We start from the raw sequence: 18,545 nt of genomic DNA, 5'->3' as shown, positions 1-18,545 counted from the left end.
TCCACTCCCCTCTTTCACTTTCATCAAGAGGCTTTTTAGTTCCTCTTCACTTTCTGCCATAAGGGTGGTGTCATCTGCATATCTGAGGTCCACACGTCATATTTGCATTGCCATTGGAGCCTTCTATCCAAAGGATAATCCTGGACAGTCAGTTCAGTCGCTCAGTCGTGTTCACCTCTTTGCGACCCATGGACTGCAGCATGCCAGGCTTCCCTGTCCATCACCAACTCTCAGAGCTTGCTCAATCTCACATCCATCGAGTCGGTGATGGACATTGGGACAAAAACCCAACGGTGCAGACCTTTTCACGAATCAGACCACGAGGTGGCGCCCTCATTGGCCTCACCTAGCCCTAACCCAGAGTTGAGAAGTCAGCATACTTATAGTTAACACTAGATGGCACTAGTGGTAAAGAACCCGCCTGCGAATGTAGGAGACGTAGCCGACTCGGGCTTGATCCCTGGGTAGGGGAAGATCCCCTGGAGGATGGCATGGCAACGCACTCTAGTATTCTTGCCTGGAGAATCGTATGGACAGAGGAGCCTGGTGAGCTACAAGTCCATAGGCTCACAGAGAGTCAGTCACGACTGAAGCAGCTTGGCGAGCATGCAACAAGTATGGATAACCTTTCCAAGTTTAATCCCTCTCTGACTTAACCCTGCAGCAGAAACCCTGGCCAGCCACCATCCCTCTATCGCCAAGCAGAGAATCAGGAGGCTCCCTGTAACAAGCCAGAGCTCAATAATCAAGAAGGTCAAGTACTGCAGGGGGAAAACTCAAGTGCAATCCAAAATTGGGATTCTTACAGCTTCTATGCAACAACTGTGGGATCTTCAGCCACTTTCTGGGTCTCAGTGTCTCCATGGATCAAGTGAGGAAGTTGGATTTCGAGATTTGCTAAGATTTCTCCCACTCATACGCTCTTCCTTCAAATGGATTCAAAGGTGATCCCAAAGACCAGGCTCTTAGGAAGCTCACAGTGTAACAGAGGAGGTTAGACAGGAATACGGAAGTCACTGTGCTACAGGTGGAGTGGCTGGTTTAGGGACATGGTTTGAAGTTACACAATGTTCTGTGAAGTATAATTGCATTTTTAAAACATTTACATATGTATATACAACAAATATATTCATTTACATATGTATATGTATCTGCAACATTTACGTGTACATATGCAAACATTTACGTATGTATTTACGTGTGTAGTATATACAACAGGAAAAAAATCTGGAAGTTTGTGTACCAAAATGTGGTATCTCTACATTGTGGGTTTGTGCTTTTAAAATATTTTTTCTTTTCTTTTTGCTTTTTAATAGCTTCTCATTTTTCCACAAAGGGAAATTAAGAGCATTCAAAACAAACAAACAAAAATGTTTCATATTCAAACAGAATTGAGTTTAAATCCCAGCTATATTACAAACATGTTATGTGGCCTGGGGCAAGTTATTTAACCTCTCCAAGTCTCAGTTGCCTTGTATTTAAAATGGAAATAGTTTTGAACTTAATTTTGCATTAAATGCTTTTGGACCTCGATTCAGACGTGTGAGTTAGTCATGTTTCTCAGTTACCAGCACCCCATCATCATAGGTCTAAGTCTGGCGTCTCTCTTATTTTATTGATTCATTTCCTTTTATTCCTATCCCCTATTCCCCTTTCCCTCTGCCTCACCCATAGACACCCATTTTGCATTTGATATGTATTTTTTAACTTGAAAGTGTTTTTGCAAATGAGTTTGGTTGTTTGGTGTGTTACTTAAAAGATGTTATGTTATAAAGCTCATTCTGTTTCCTACTTTTTGTTGTTGTTGTTACAAAGAACAAGGTATTTGAGATCTTTCCATATTGCTATTTGGACTTTTAGGTACTTCGTAATTGCTCTGCTATGCATGTCCAAACTCCCCTTTTCCATAATTCCCAGTGAGGGGCACCCAAGTGTTTTCCAGCTCTGTCACCATAAACACCATAAACATCATCACCCTGAGCATAGTCACACATGGCCCCTGATGACCTGTGTGAAAATTCTTTCAGATCCCTGCCCTGGAGCAAAATTGCTGGGTCAGGAGGTATCCGTATACTTAATGGGATCAGGTCTTCACAGCCTGTGTCCGCCACCAGCAGGAGACTCCCCATGTTTCCACACTTGGCACTATCGAGCTTTCTAATTTTTGCCAATGTAACAAATATGTTCTCTCACTTTGTGGCTCTCACTTTATTTGACTGCCTAATATTTTGAGCACCTTGGCATATGCTCATTAGCCCTCAAGTTTTCTCTTTTGTAAATTGCCTGTTCCTTTTCTTTGCCCACGTTTCTACTAGGAATGCTTTTTCTTGTTGACTTTTAGGAGTCCTAATATACTCTAAATACCAATCTCTTGACAGTCTTCAGTTCAGTTCAGTCACTCAGTCGTGTCCGACTCTTTGCGACCCCATGAATCACAGCACGCCAGACCTCCCTGTCCATCACCAACTCCCGGAGTTCACTCAGATTCGCATCCATCAAGTCAGTGATGCCATCCAGCCATCTCATCCTCTGTCGTCCCCTTCTCCTCCTGCCCCCAATCCCTCCCAGCATCAAAGGCTTTTCCAATGAGTCAACACTTCGCATGAGGTGGCCAAAGTATTGGAGTTTCAGCTTTAGCATCATTCTTTCCAAAGAAATCCCAGGGCTGATCTCCTTCAGAATGGACTGGTTGGATCTCCTTGCAGTCCAAGGGATTCTCAAGAGTCTTCTCCAACACCACAGTTCAAAAGCATCAATTCTTCGGCCCTCAGCCTTTTTCACAGTCCAACTCTCACATCCAGACATGACCACTGGAAAAACCATAGCCTTGACTAGACGGACCTTAGTCTTGAGACATTGTAAATATCTTCTCCGACTCTTGCCCCACAGTTGATCTTTTTGAAGTGTTAAGTCGTTTTTCTTCACCTCTCCATCGGTAAGACTGTCGTTTACCTTGTCTTCTTTTACCTTATAAAGGTTTCACCTTTAGGTCTTTAATACATCTCATATTTCATAGCATTCTGTGAAGGATAAAATAGAAGGTGAGGAACCAACACAGTGCCGTTCCAACAGCTGTGCAAGAACTGTGTGTGGTTCTTATTACCATTCACGAAGAAAGTGGTCAGCACTGTCCTAAGAACGTTATAAATGCAGTTGCTTGGATCCTGTTTAGCTGAATCAGGAAAACTTTTATGGGCGAAGGTGAAGAGATGGAGGTTGGACTTAAAAAAAGCATGTAGGAGTCATGTGTTTTGAGATGGAAAGGCAGTATTCCGGGCAGAGGAACTGGCCTGGGCAAAGGAGGCAGGAGACAGGAATACCACCGGTGGACAGTTTGTGGGCAAATCACACGGAAGAGAGGGTCTGATTGCTCACCGATTGTTTGTCTTTCTACCCGTGCCCACCCCACCCTTTCCCCCTGCAGGCTCCCTGTTCTCCACCCTGAAGGCCCCCGACGCCGTGTTCAAGGTGGTCTTCTGGCTGGGCTACTTCAACAGCTGCCTCAACCCCATCATCTACCCGTGCTCCAGCAAGGAGTTCAAGCGCGCCTTCGTGCGCATCCTCGGGTGCCAGTGCCGCGGCCGCCGCCGCCGCCGCCGTCGGCGGCGCCTGGGCGGCTGCGGCTACACCTACCGGCCGTGGACGCGCGGCGGCTCGCTGGAGCGCTCGCAGTCGCGCAAGGACTCGCTGGACGACAGCGGCAGCTGCCTGAGCGGCAGCCAGCGGACCCTGCCCTCGGCCTCGCCGAGCCCCGGCTACCTGGGCCGCGGCGCGGCGCCGCCCGTCGAGCTGTGCGCCTTCCCGGAGTGGAAGGCGCCCGGCGCCCTCCTGAGCCTGCCCGCGCCCGAGCCCCCGGGCCGCCGCGGCCGCCGCGACTCGGGGCCGCTCTTCACCTTCAAGCTCCTTGCCGAGCCCGAGAGCCCCGGGACTGACGGGGACGCCGGCCACGAGGCCGCAGCCGACGTGGCCAACGGGCAGCCCGGCTTCAAAAGCAACATGCCCCTGGCGCCCGGGCAGTTTTAGGGTCCCCGCGCACCGCTTCCTTTCCCTGGGGAGCCCATCATCGTGGGGGGAGGGCGGGCGGAGGGGGGAGGGGAGTGTCGGCGCCCGGTAGACTCGGGGCCCCACCGGGAAACGGGGGGAGGGGGGCGGGAAGAGGGGCAGCTGCTTTTCTGGCAGGGGCATGGGTGCCAGGTACAGCGCGGAGAGCTGGGCCGAGCATGCTGAGAGCCTGGGGGACCCGACGCCGGCCGGGATTTCCGTCTCTCTCTGTATATATCTAAACGAGTCCCTCTGTACATGTATTTAACTGTGGGGTCACGTGCGTGTGTCTGTGCGATGTGCGTGTATTGCGTGTGTGCGTGTGTGGGGCCGCCCGCGAGGGGGGCAGAGCGAGTGTGCGTGCGCCCAGGAGGCGCCGGGGCGCTGTCTGTCTCCTGATTTCTTACCTCTCAAGCCCCTCCTGTACTTCCCTGAAGGGTGTCACTTTGGCGGGGTTGGAAACAAAGTTTGGACATTAAAGGTCATTTCTCCTGTGCAGCTTTGAGTGGTTTGTGAATGCGGGGGCAGGTAGGCTCTTGACTTTCCTTTACCTTCGCGTCCAGGTATGCCCCTCTCTCCTGCCGACCCTATGGGTAATGGCTGTGCCGGCCCCGGCTTGGCCCGGGTTTGTGCCTTTGCTATTCCTGCCTTTAAGGGCTGCACTAATCTAACCCTGCGGCTGAAAGTGACCCCTGGACTTGTCCCATAGATCCCGCTTGTCTCCTTTTGACCCTTAGCAGTTGTAAATCCTCCTGCCGTGGGCAATACCTGCCCTGGTCCAGATCCCCAGGACCCCAATCCTAGCTGGGGCTACCTAGGTGGGCCTGTCACCTGTGAGGGCTTGGGTCCCTTACCTCCTCCAACATCTTTGGACAAAACACTGCACTGTTCGCCTGTGCCCATGGAACTGGAAGAAGAAAGCCAGACTGCAGAATTTTCTGGGCAAGATAAGGATCCATGTGTGGATACGACACATGTGGGTGTAAGAACTTTCCTAAGCTCTGCTAACTGAAGAGCCTGCCTGGAGAAGAATCACTGAGGAAAGATTTGCGGAGAGGAGGAGCATACCTTGCAGAAGGTAACTTCTGTTCTACTCTCAGTGCTGCTTCCAATTTAGTATATGACCTTGAGAAAGTCACATCTCCTCTGGATCTTGGTTCCCCATCTGTGTAATGTCAAGATTGATTCTAAGGTCTTTTCTGCCTCTGGTTTGCTAAAAGAATAAAGGATGGGGAACAAAATAAGGAGCATTCTTCTTCCCTGAAATTGAAAACAAAAAACCTGAGAGGAAACCCCCTCAATCCCTTTCTCTTCCTATTTTGCTTTTTCTATGTTGTGATTCATTAATTTTTTAAATGGCAGTAGCTTCTTCCAGTAATATTAGCACATCAGTTATTTATCCGATAGATGATTGAAATAGAAAATGCCTTAAGAATGGAGGAGCAGTCATTTATTTAGCTGAAAAGTGTTGGGGTATCAGGCATGGCTGGATCCAGGAGCTTAAATAGTACTGCCCACTTGCTCACAGGCTCTTACTCATTGATATAGCTTCCATCTTTTAGCTCTGCTTGTCTTCATAAGTTTCCCTTGTTTCCTTTCTCCAAATAGCTTTCTCACACCATTCTTATAACTTTAGCCCCCTCCCTAAGGAGAAATATGATTCCCCAGCATATCTGCCAAAAAGAGAAAAAGAAAAAAATCCTTAGATGCTAGCTGTTCTGTATCACAGACCCCTTTGAGACTCTGATGAAAGCTGTAGGTACACCTTCCAGGGGAAAAAAAATGCATACAAAAAAAAATTACTACATGTTCATCAAATTTCAAGTGACTCAGCTCTGTTTAAGATCCTATGAACTAAGCATGATATCCCAGATTCACTGGTGACTTCAATGAAACTGGATGTTCAGAATTATGTAGGCCAATGCCCTCATCTTAACAGATACAGAGGGTAAGGTAAATGACTTGCCAAGTCACACTAACCTAGGGCTAAGACTTGCTGCAACCCTGTCCAGTACGTTTCCCTTCCCTTGTGCTGCCACCTTGGGATTGAGTATACTCTCCAACAAAGAGCAGGTATCTCCCTGCCTCTATAGAAAAAAGGGAGTCCTAGGGAAGGAAGAGCCTGTGCCCAATTCCCAGAGAAGAAAGTACCATTTGAGAGAGTCCTCTGGAAATATTTTCTTAGCAACACAAAAATTTCAAATAAGTCTGTCACAGAATCCTGATGCAAGTGTGGCCTGGAGTGAAGTAGGAAAAGGAAGACAGAGCCTCAGCCCGTTGGCCTCCTCCTCCACCTCCTCAGCCCTTTCCCTGGCCTGCCCCGAACACTCAAGGGCTCCACAGCATGAAGTCTGAAGATCACCAGTGAATGGGACTTGGAGTCAACAGGACCTGGGTTCAAGATCTTGGGCAATTTACCTTGCCTCTTCTCATCTGTTTCCGCATCTATCAAATGGACACGATCATCAGAGCCCAGCAGGAAGCACAAAGAATTCAATGAGCTCACTGTGGTGTAAACACTGAACAGTGAATCACTGGGCAGACGCAAGTTATAATTTGGACCTCGGGTATCTAAAGCCACAGTCACCAAAGGTATTCCTTGAGTTGCTCAGTTCCAATGACCTCAGACATGATTGGTGTTTGGAGGCCACCCAGCAGCACAAAATAGCAGTGACAGCCTCATACCTCTTTCCAGAAGGAAAATTGACCAAGCCATGGCTCACATCCCCAGAGAATGCTAGGTTCCAGATCTGCCCCCAGCCAGGGCCTGCAATAACGCTGACCTCTCCAGGAAGCCTCACTGCGGTGTACCCCAGCCAAAGCCACGAGTTCATCAAGAGCCCTTGGGGAGAGCAGGTCCTCTCTGCTCTGACCTCACAACTGGCCGTAAAGCAGCCCTACTTTATCATCTCCAGCCACCCAACCACTGCTGGGTCATTTGTCACCCTTGAAGCATGCACGGGGATACATTTTTACAGCAACTAAAGTAAAGAGGGCAGTGGCTTGGCAAGGGCAGTAGTTAATCCTGCAGTTCTGGGCTCAAATCCCACTCCTGCCACAACCTCAGTTTCCTTAACTATAAAATAGTAATAATAATAATACTTACTTCATAGGGATATTAGAAAGATCTAATGAGATTATGAGGGTAAAACAACACCGTGCTACTCACCTGGAAAACATCCAATAAAGGGTAGCTATTCGCAGAGTATTAGTTATTCATTACTTTGATATATGAAGTTTAGAGAATCTGAGTAAAGGGACAAAGAAAAAAAATTCAGTGCTATTCATCAGACATCAGGGTTTTAGGACTCAGGTCCAACTTGAGGAAAAAAGACACAAGTTTATAACAGAGTAAAAGAATTTTGTGTCATAGCATGAAGAAACATATTACTCAAAGCAGTGATCAGCCCAAACTAAAAGGAAAAGTGAAATTTAATAAAAAATAATGTTATAGAACATTCTAGAGTGACAAAGACAGAATATGTGTGTGAGGGAAGCCTGGGTGTCTTAGAGATAGTGCATCCCATGATAAAGGAGTGGGAGGAGGGGACACTGGGCTGCTCTGAACATGTACCTGGGTTCAAGGCCCATCTCCACTGTCTGAACCAGCTACTCAGGCCTGAGATTGAATGCCCTGCGTGAAAATAGTGGATACAATTAGCACTGACCTCACATTGGGATGAGACAAAATACCGAAGAGCTTTGCCAGACTGGGCATTATTTTTAATATCTGTGGGCCACCTTATGTGTACTGAACCTTCTTAAACCAACAGCTCCTTTAAAAGTCTGATAAAAACCAGAGAAAACTGAGCATAATAACCCAAATCTCCTAACAGATACATGGATTTCAACAGATTTTACTCTCTTGATATAGAGAAGTAGCCAAATCAAGAGAGAAACATACACAAGAGAGATGGAGCCCAGCCTGGATGAGAGGTGGCTGAGTCACCAGGGAATCCCATTTACGTGTGTGACAGGATTTGGGCTGGGGTGGTGTCTACCACCATCCTCTCCTGGTGAGACCCCAAGTGTCAGGCTTCATCTACATCTGGGGCATGGAGGTGATAGGTAAGTGCCCTGGAACCTTGGGAGGGGAGTGCATGGGACCTAGGCAAAGTACTGAGCATCACTTCTCCAGATGAAGGTTGGCCTCACCCTGCCTGTTATCCCCAAGAGGGCCTCAGCAGATGCCAAAAAGGAGAAGAGCAACCAATCCTCAGCTCAGACTCTGGGTGGACTTCCACCTGGCCCTGGAAACAGACATGGTAGCTTCCTTCCAGCGACCCCACCTGCTCTCAGTCGATTCCTTCAGGACCATCTTCACCCTACCCCATCAGTCCGCAGAATCTCTATTTAGGCTGGCTGAGGGTGAGAGTGAAGATATGAAGAAATGTCATGTCACTTCAGAAGAACTTGCATCCTCTCACAGTCCTCCCACCTTGTACCTGGACCTGCCTTCTGAAGCTTAATAGCCAGGAATTGGCCATGTTTGTCTTCCTATTTAGTTCACTGAAGAGTGTGCGTTGGGAAGTGGGGAGTGAACAAATGTTCCGTCTGCTCTGACGTTCTCTCCCAGGCCCCTCCCACTCCCTCGCTCCGTTGTGGCCACGCTGGCCTCTGCTGGTCCTCAAATTGGGGAGCCTTGCTCCCTACTCAGGGCCTTTGCCCTTGCTGACACCTCTGCCTAGCTCCCACTCTGTCCATGTGGCTTCCTCCCTCAACTCCTTTCCGTCTTTCCTCAAATGTCACCCCTCAGGGGTCATCTGATTCCTCTGGCTGTCCTATTTAAAACTGACCTCCTCACCGCCCACATCATTCAGCGCTTATTGATGCCTAGCATGTTATATGACCCACTGGAAAAGACCCTGATGCTGGGAAAGATTGAAGGCAGGAGGAGAAAGGGATGACAGAGCAAGAGATGGTTGGATGGCATCACCAATTTAATGGATATGAGTTTGAGCAAGCTCCAGGAGGTGGTGAAGGGCAGGGAGGCCTGGCATGCTGCAGTCTATGGGGTAGCAAAGAGTTGGATACAACCGAGCGACTGAACTGAGCATGTTATATATTTTTATCTGTTTTCATGTTTTGTTGTCTTCCTATGCTCACTAGAAATACAAGCTTCGTGAGGGTGGGTATTATTGTCTGTTTTGTTCACTATTATATCCTCAGCATCTAAAATAGTGCTTCCCATACAGTAGGTGCTTGAATATTTTTGAATGAATGAGTGTATGTTACCTCCCATGAGTGTCAGAATGCTCTCACAGCAGAAGAGAGTGCTCGGGGACCTCATGGCAGGGGCTCCTACCTCTAACCTGATGTTGGGAGCTGGGCCAGGGGCAGTCCTGGTCAAGGAAGGCTTCCTGTAGGAGGAGGCATCTGAAGAATGTCAGCTGGGTCCTGCCTACCCAGCACCCCTGTGTTTTCATAGTTAGTGCTTTCATATACCCCTCAGTGGAGGCGGGAGGCTGAAGGCCAGGCATCTGGTCATAGCCCAGCCCCCAAGTCCCCACCCCTCTCTAGGTTTCTGTCTATTGTCTGGCAATCAGAAGCCCTGAGTCAAAGACAACCCCCAAGCTCTGCCAATCTATGATTCCGCTTTTGTTCTCTCCTCAAAGCGCAATCCTCAGAGACAAGCTATTTGTGGAGACAACTTCATTGGGATTAGTAAGATAAAGAGCATTGGCCCTTGCTGATGGCCTCATCAGAAAAGCAGCATCTATATACAAGCTTCCAGAACAGCTCAGGAGCAGATGAAAGTGTAAAAACCTGGTGACTGTTCTCACGTGTAGTGCCAGCTGCTACTGCTGGAAGCACGTTTGTGTCTCTGCCAAACACCACCTGAAACCCAGCAACCACTCACACCTGTACTTCACTCCCCCACTTGTTCTTTCATTTATCCTACAAGCGATTGTTGAGCACCTACACAAAGCCAGGAGCCAAAGAAACAAACGCAAATAAAACACAGGGTTTGTCTCGTGAAAATTTCAGTCTGGAAGAGGAAATTGGACATTCCCTGAAGACACAGGAATTTTGGAAGGACCCAGCGTCGTTGCCACTGGAGGCCAGTAGATAAAGGGCTTTGGGAGTTCCAGGGAGAAAGGATTCGAGTTGAAGCCCTAACCTTCGATGTGATGGTGTTAGGAGGTGGAGCCTTCAGGAGGTAATTAGGTTTAGATGAGCTCAGGAGGGCAGGGCCTCCATGATGGGATGGGTGCTCTTATAAGAGGAAGCAACACCAGAGCATCCTGTCTCCGTCATGAGAGGACGTGGTGAGAGAGAAGTCACTTGCAAGTCGGGAACAGGGTCCTCACCAAGGACTAGGTCTGCTCGTGCCTTATCTCAGACTTCCAGTCTCCAGAACTGTAAGAAAGAAATGTCTGTTGTTTAAGCCACCCCGTCTGCAGAGTTTGTTTGGCAGCCCAAGCTGATGGATACAGGAGGCTCTAAGAGGCAACAAATGAGAACCTGGATGAAGAGGCATGTCAAAGAGGTAAGAGGTGACAGGGTGGGTGTCTTTAAAGGACTGGCCCAAGCAGTTCCATGTCCATAGTGTTCCCAGAGCAGTTTTCCTAAGACAGGCTTAGCAGGTACAGGAATCCCCACCTGACAGACTGGGAAGCTGAACCTCTGAAAGTTCCTTTCCGGGGTAAAAGGGGAAGAGTCAGAACAAGACTAAACACTGCCTGGCCCCAGCTTAGAATTCGTCCTCTCCTACCAGGTCTGTCTGTGTGATAGACGTGTTTCAAGCCTAGGTTCCAATCAGAACATAGCTTGGAAAGTGGCAGTATAGCCTGGTCATTAGGCTGAGTTCAAACCCTAGCTCTGCAACTGACAAGCTGTGCGGTCCTAGTGAAGTGATTTAACCTCTCTGAGCTTTAGTTCCCACACTAGTAAAACCTCCATGACAGAATCTTCTTCACACAGTTGCTAAGAGGAAGAAATATTTCCAATGAATGGAACTGAGAAGTGTTGGGCTTACAGAAAGTGTTCAACTAGTGTTAGTGATTAGCTCAGTGTGGGGACACAAGGAGAACCAAGGGTCTCAGAACTGGCCAACAGGAAAGTGAAAACCTTCTGTCTGCACCAGGGTTAATGGGTGTTAGAGGGTTCTCTTCCTGCTGCTCCGCTCCAGCATGTGGAATCAGAGTCTCCTGATCAGGGATCAAACCCAAGACCCCTGCATTGGAAGTGCACAGCCTTAACCCCTGAACCACCAGGGAAGTCCCAGAAGGTTCTCTTCTGAAGCTACTTATGTCCACATGCCAGCTCTCCTGGGAGAAATCCTATTTGGGGAGATCTGACAATAAAGGCAAACCAGGAGAAAACCAATAGTGCATTCAGATCCTCTGAGCAGGGACAGATGCTACTAGGGCCTGGTGAGCAAAGCTCAGTGGCAGAACTAGGTTCAGGAGCTGGATTTCCAAGGAGTCTTCTAGGCTACGAGCTCTCAAGCTTTTTGACTACAACCCACAGAATGGGACACTGCACACTGCAGCCCAGCACACGTAGATCTCGATATATAGATATACCTACACCAGGGTTTCTTGAGGGCATGTGTTGGATAATTATTTCCTAAGGGAGTGGACAGAGGGCTCTCTTGTGAACTGTAGGATACTTAGCAGCATCCCTGGCCTCTACCTGCTCAATGTCGGAAGCATTTCCTGTCCCGCTTTAGTTGTGACAATCAAAACTGTCTCCAGACATTTCCAGATGTCTCCTTAGGAGACAAAATTGTCCACAGCTGAAAACCACTGAGGCATACAGATATAAGGAACAAAAGTTTCATAAAGTTTATACTTGCTTACAGAATAGACTCTCTTTCTCATTTTGTATTATTAATTACATGGTCACTTAAAATAGTGCTAACTGTGGCCCACTAACTCAATTTCACAGTGCAAGAACCGTAGTTTAAGGAATGCTGTTCGGGGCGAGGGTTTCTACTTATCTCAGACCAGAAACTCGGTTGTAACTTTTCCAATGTCCCCTGTCCTTCCTGGAGAAGAACCTTTGCTAAGAACTGGGAAGATGTTTGGTTTGGGAAAGTTTTATATCATCTTAGGACCCCTGTAAAATGGGGGTCAAATGCCTACCTCAAAGGCTTGGGTGGGTGATAATGAGATAATCCCTAGAATAATCGCTGCTGCTGCTAAATCACTTCATTCCTGTCCAGCTCTGTGCGACCCATAGACGGCAGCCCACCAGGCTCCCCTGTCCCTGGGATTCTCCAGGCAAGAACACTGGAGTGGGTTGCCATTTCCTTCTCCAATGCATGAAAGTAAAAAGTGAAAGTGAAGTCACTCAGTCGTGTCCAACTCTTAGCAACCCCATGGACTGCAGCCTACCAGGCCCCTCCCATGGGATTTTCCAGGCGAGAGTACTGGAGTGGGTTGCCATTGCCTTCTCCAAAGAGAACTACTACCGCAAATGTAACACAGACCCACGGGCTACCACCTCTGGCCTCTCCCGGCTGATTTGTTATGTGGAAGTAAAGCCTGGTAATCTGCATTTTTCGCAAATGATTCCGCTGGTGGGTAAGCTACCTTTGGAGAAGCACATGCACCCTGTCAGGAAAAGGATCAGGTTTTACACCCCTTCCACATACACCAGAGTCTACTGTTTTCCAGGACCTGCTTGGGTAAACACTGAGTTGGCCATCTGCCTTAAGCCTAGGTGGCTTCAGAGAAATGACTTTTCTCCTCTGATCCTTCTGTCCCAAGCTTTTGACCTCCCACCCCTGCCTCCAGCAAGGAAGAAGCCAAGCCGGGGTGGGGGGGAGAGGTGAGGGGGGGAAAGGACGGTGTTGTAACAAGCTTGGGGAACCAGTTTCCAGAAATCACATAGCAGTCGTTACCATGTCTTTTAAGTCACACCAAGAGGTTTCAATTTCCTTCTCTAGCAGGCTCATAAATAAGTGGCGTAAGATTTCTGTTTTCTGCCGCTGCCAGGAGTTGGGATCGCTGTTCAGGGGCGGGGAGCTCAGTGCGCGCCGAGGTGCGCTGGGCTCTCCTGCGGGGCTGGCGCCGCCGCGTCTCCAGCTGCGCACAGCAGAGATGAAGCCTCCCGGGACCGCTCCTCGTCTCCCAGAGTCGAGCTTCCTTCCTGTGTACGTGCAGAGACTGGGAAACAGTACTTTAGACACTGCAGTGACCGACACCGCTCCAGGACTCCTCTGGAGCAGGTGCTGGGAGCAGGACAAGCTCCGCGGTGAGGCGGACCCGGGCGCCACCTGTCGTCCAGCGCGCCTAAGCGAGAGGAGTGTGAAGGCATGAAATTGCTTTGCAATTCCGTGATCTCCCCAACTGACAAGTCAAATAGAGGGAAAGTGCACCAAACACTGAGTGAATTTACTGAACTTCCTCCCTGTACCAGACAGGTAAGTCTACATCTGAGTCTGTCTCTTTTGGAGAACTCTGGGAGTAGTGAGGAAGATCAAACTAAGATTGCATTTTTCTACCTGGGTATACAGATGTGCCAGGGACTTAACAGAAATGTGGGATCAATGTGGGGCCTCTCCTGAAGCACCAATTTTATGGGGTGAGACGTATTAAAACATTTTAAATATAAAACTAGAATCTTAAACCGAGGGATCTGAAAGAAATTTTCCTCTCGGTATGCTATGCTCAGTCGTGCCCTACTCTTTGAGACCTCATGGACTGCAGTCTGCCAGACCCCTCTGTCCATGGGATTCTCCAAACAAAAATACTGGAGTGGGTTGTCATTTCCTCCTCCAGGAGATCTTCCTGACCCAGGGATGGAACCCATGTCACTTGCATCTCCTGCATTGGCAGACAGATTCTTTACCACTGAGACACCGGGGAAGCCTTCCAATTGTGCACCCCAGACATTCCAGTTCTTGCTTTCACTCTCTCCTGCGGGTAGAGAGATTTTGGTGGGTACACCTGAAAAGCTCTAGGTTAAGAAACAGGTGCTGTTGAAGAAGCAATGGAAGGTGCAGTTAGATAGGCCTGGACTCCATGGAGGCCTCCAGGCAGGAGGTGAGGCCCAGGTGTCCAGGAAAATGCTGAGGTGGGGGAGCTGCAGCCCACCTGCAGGATTTGGAAAGGGACTGGGGGTAGTGGGGTTAGGGAGGACATTCCTAGAGAGAGAGATAGCAAGAACAAGACCGAGCTGGTGGCCACTGTGTCAGTGGGAAAAGTGGGCTATTTGGCTGGGGTTCTGGGGGCTTCTGAAAGCCCAGCAGGAATTATTTTTTAAATTGATAATCTAGTGAGAGTGTGAATACAAGGCAACCTCATGCAGTACTAGGGGGTGGTCTTAGAGAAGATATTTTGGAAGGCAGTTTGGCAATATCTGTAACATTTTAAGGGAAAGTTCCTTCAACAGAGCACTTGTAGGCTTGTGACCCACAGGGAGACTCTTACAAGCCCACAGAGATGTGCAAGGATGTTTACTGCAGCTTTGTCAGGGGAAGGGAGAAAATGGAAACTATGTAACTATCCATCTAGAGAAAAATGCTTAAATAGATTATGCATAGCCCAGCTATGAAATGCAGTATGATGGTTAGAAGGAGTGCAGTCACTGGCTGCATACTGACAGAAAATCTCTAAAATGAGGCGGACGCTAGGGAAAGGGCAGGTTACCTAACGATACATATAGTACATATAGTTTCACTCCATTTATGTACGTTTTAAAGCTATATATTTGTGTGTGTGACTCTCCACAGGAAATGGGAATGAGAGTATGTACTAGAGAGAAAAAAGAACAGAGAAAGGTTTTTCTTTTTATTTCGTATATTCCCTGTTTGGCTTTTTTGTATACAGGACATATATATACACACACACATTCCTAAAGTGCTCTAAGGTGTTTTGTGTGTGTTTTTTTTAATTGCAGTCAAATACACATCACATAGGGCTTCCATGGTGGCTTAACCGGTAAAGAATCCGTCTGCAATGTGGGAGACAAGGGTTCGATCCCTGGGTTGGGAAGATTCCCTGGAGAAGGGCATGGTTACCTACTCCACCTCTCCAGCATTCTTGCCTGGAGAATTCCATGGACTGTATAGTCCATGGGCTTGCAAAGAGTCAGACAGAACTGAGTGACTTTCACTTCACTCACACATAAGATTTACTGTCATACCCATTTTTAAATGTGTAATTCAATGGAGTTAAATATATTCACATTGTTGTATACCAATCTCCAGAATCATCTTGCAAAACTGAAGCTCTGTACCCATTAAACAGCTCCTTATCCACCCTCCCATGGACAGAGGAGCCTGGTAGGCTACAGTCCATGGGGTCGCAAAGAGTTGGACATGACTGAGCGACTTCACTTTATCCACCCTCCAACTCCCTGCCCTGCCCCTGTCATCCACCATTCTGTTTTCTGTTTCTATGAGTTTGACCAGTCTAGGCACCTCACATACAGTATTTGTCTTTTTGCAACTGGCTTATTTAACCTAACATAATGTTCATCTATGTTGTAACATATGTCAGTTCCTTTTCTTTTTAGGGATAAATAATATTCCATTGTATGTATATACCACAGTTTGTTTATCCATTTATTCTCTGATGGACATGTAGGTTGCTTCCATCTTTTGGCTTTTGTGAATAATGCTGCTATGAACATGGGTGTATGTATACCTCTTCAAGACTCAGATTTCAATTCTTTTAGATATTTATCCAAAAATGGAATTGTTGAATCATCTGATAATTCTAATTTTTTGAGGAACTAACATATTGTTTTCCATAGCAACTGCACCATTTGACATCCACACTAACAGTGCCCAAGTATTCCAGTTTCTCCAAATCTTCATCAATAGTTGTTACTTTGTTTTTTTAATAGTAACCATCTAAATAGGTATGAGATGGTATCTCATTGTGGTTTTTTACGATTTTTTTTTAATGGACCATTTTTAAAGTCTTTATTGAGTTTGTTACAATATTGCTTCTGTATTTTGTGTTCTGGTTTTTTTGGCTGGGAGGCTTGTAGGATCTTAGCTCCCTCAACAGAGATTGAACCTGCACCCTCTGCATTGGAAGGCGAAGTCTTAATCACTGGACCTCCAGGGAAGACCCCTCTCACTGTGGTTTTGGTTTGCATTTTCCTAATGGTTAGTGATGTTGAGCATCTTTTACATGCTTGTTGGAAGTCCTTTGCCCATTTTTAAATTATTTCTTTTTTATGGTTGAATTTCAAGTATTTAAGTCAGTTTTATTGGGTATAATTTATATAAAATAAAACTTAGAGATAAACTAGGAGTTTGTGATTAACATATACACACTACTATGCATAAAATAGATAACAGGAACCTACTATATACCACAGGGAACTATATTCAGTGTCTTCTAATAACCTGTAATGCCATGGAATCTGGAAAATATAGTTTACTCACTTTGCTGTATACCTGAATCTAATACAGCATGTAAATTAATTATACTTCAATTTTTCTTAGTAGTTTAAAAATCTTTTTACACTTACTCTTTTTTTAAGTGTATGGTTTGATAAATTTTGACAACTGTATGCATTTGTGTGACCAATACTGAAATCAAGATCTAGATTTCAACACCCCCAAATTTCACTCATCGTATGTAGCCGCTCTCCTCCCACTTTCAGTCCTAGAAACCACTGATCTTCCTTACAGTTTTCCTCAGTGTCATAGATATGAAATCCTCCCTAGAGGAACTAAATATGGGAAAAGTGAAAGTCACTCAGTCGTGTCTGACTCTTTGCAACCTCATGGACTATACAGTCCATGGAATTCTCCAGGTCAGAATCTGGAGTGGGTAGCCTTTCCCTTCTCCAGGGGAGCTTCCCAACTCAGGGATCTAACCCAGGTCTCCTGCATTGCAGGCGGATTCTTTACCAGCTGAGCCACAAGGGAAGCCTGACTCTTATTCCCCTCATCAGACTCTGTGTTTCTCACAGTGGAATCTTATGAGCTACTTGGAGTTTTTTCTAGTGTCTGAAAACAAAGCCTATATAGCATTTTTATCGGGTGTTTTTTAACCTCATTCCCCTGGAAAACTCTGTAAAAGCAAAGGCAAGACTGATAACTTAACATCTTATATGTCTCCTTTGTAATGGCTGAAAATACCCTGTCAACACGCAGCAGACTGACCTCTGCTGGGGAGACCTCTTCAGCACAGCCAGCAGCTGAGGATCTTTGTGTGTGTACACATGGATGTTTGTCTTTCTTTGGGGTAAATAGCTAAGAGTGGAATTGTTGTGTTGTATGATAACTTTATCAAAACTGCCATACTGTTTTCCAAAATTACTGTACCATTTGCATTCCTGCCAACAATGTGTGAGATCTCTAGAAGCTCCATATCCTCACCAATACCTGGTAATGGTAGTCTTTTCAAATGTAGTCATTCTAGCGGAGAAGGCAATGGTGACCCACTCCAGTACTCTTGCCTGGAAAATCCCATGGCCGGAGGAGCCTGGTAGGCTGCAGTTCATGGGGTCGCGAAGAGTAGGACACGACTGAGCAACTTCACTTTCACTTTTCACTTTCATGCATTGGAGAGGGAAATGGCAACCCACTCCAGTGCTCTTGCCTGGAGAAGCCCAGGGACGGGGGAACCTGGTGGGCTGCCGTCTATGGGGTCGCACAGAGTTGGACACGACTGCAACGACTGAGCAGCAGCAGCAGCAGCAGCAGCAGGTGTATAGCTTCTATTGTGGCTTTAATTTGCATTTCCTAATGACTGATGATATTGAACATCTTTTTACGTGCTTATTTTTATATGTGTTTCCCTAATAACTAGTGATATTGAACATCTTTTTATGTGCTTACATCTTTGATCATATGTCTAAATTGTCTGCTCATTTTTGTTTTTGTTTTAAATCTTACTGACTTTTAAGAATTCTTTATGTATCCTAAGTCCAATTCTTTGAATGTATATATGCTTTGCAAATATTTTCTCCCAGTCTGTCTCATCTTTTCATTTCCTGAACAGTGTTCATGCTTTTTATTGTCCTATAAGTGTTTTCTGAATTTAAGAATCAAGCAAACCCAGCAGACAACCCTGCATGCTTGATGAGGTTTTGAGGAAGGGAAAAGTTGCTCTTAGAGCAAAGGAATGCAGAGAAAGGACAATTCATCCTCCTTCGTTGGGAGGACTGAATGGAAAAGGGGAAAGACACGTGCTCCAAGTTCAAGGAGTGCCCAAGGTCTCATTGCTGACTGTTCTGCAGAGTGAAGGTGGAGCTCTCCAACAGGACCAAATAATGACATGAATAAATATGTAACTGCAAACAGGCGGTGTTAAAAAGGCTAAATGCACAGTGCTCTAAGAGCTGAGGACAAGCCCCCTGGCCTGGTGGAGGGTGGCTTTCCTGAGAGAGTGAAGCCTGAGCTAAGCTTTGAGGGTGTGGGAAGGGAGCATTCCAGGCAGAGGGAACTCTCCATGCTCTGGCAAGAGGATGCTTTCTGAAAAGGCCTGGGTGGAATGGTGCCGGCTGAAAGGCAGACAAGGACCAGGCCAAAGTCCGGAGGACTTGGGATGTTTTTTGTCTTCATCCTAAGAGATTGGGATCAAAAA

General features: G+C 46.9%; 1 protein-coding gene and 1 long non-coding RNA gene across 3 annotated transcripts in view; one reads left to right on the top strand and one right to left on the bottom strand.

Annotated features, from left to right (window-relative positions):
- ADRA1B (adrenoceptor alpha 1B) overlaps positions 1-4,053 on the top strand; it is a 60,175-nt gene extending 56,122 nt beyond the window's left edge. Inside the window, exon 2 of the mRNA XM_040239492.1 lies at positions 3,425-4,053. Within this exon, the coding sequence (XP_040095426.1) occupies positions 3,425-4,023 (599 nt within the window). The 3' untranslated portion in view covers positions 4,024-4,053. The remainder of the gene's footprint in view (positions 1-3,424) is intronic.
- A 1,420-nt stretch (positions 4,054-5,473) lies between these two features.
- Positions 5,474-13,030, bottom strand: LOC120863358. 2 transcript variants are annotated; one of them, XR_005720979.1, is made up of 5 exons: positions 12,893-13,030; positions 12,493-12,602; positions 7,616-7,675; positions 7,148-7,210; positions 5,474-5,714 (listed from the first exon to the last, which is right to left on the bottom strand). It is a non-coding gene; the product is annotated as an uncharacterized LOC120863358 (long non-coding RNA). The 2 variants fall into 2 exon arrangements; XR_005720980.1 differs by lacking the exon at positions 7,616-7,675.
- Between the last annotated feature and the right edge of the window lie 5,515 nt (positions 13,031-18,545).

The sequence above is a fragment of the Oryx dammah genome, unplaced genomic scaffold (genome assembly GCF_014754425.2).
Source record: "Oryx dammah isolate SB20612 unplaced genomic scaffold, SCBI_Odam_1.1 HiC_scaffold_5, whole genome shotgun sequence".
In the NCBI taxonomy this organism is placed as follows: Eukaryota; Metazoa; Chordata; class Mammalia; order Artiodactyla; family Bovidae; genus Oryx; species Oryx dammah.
This window is presented reverse-complemented; position numbering and strand designations above follow the sequence as displayed.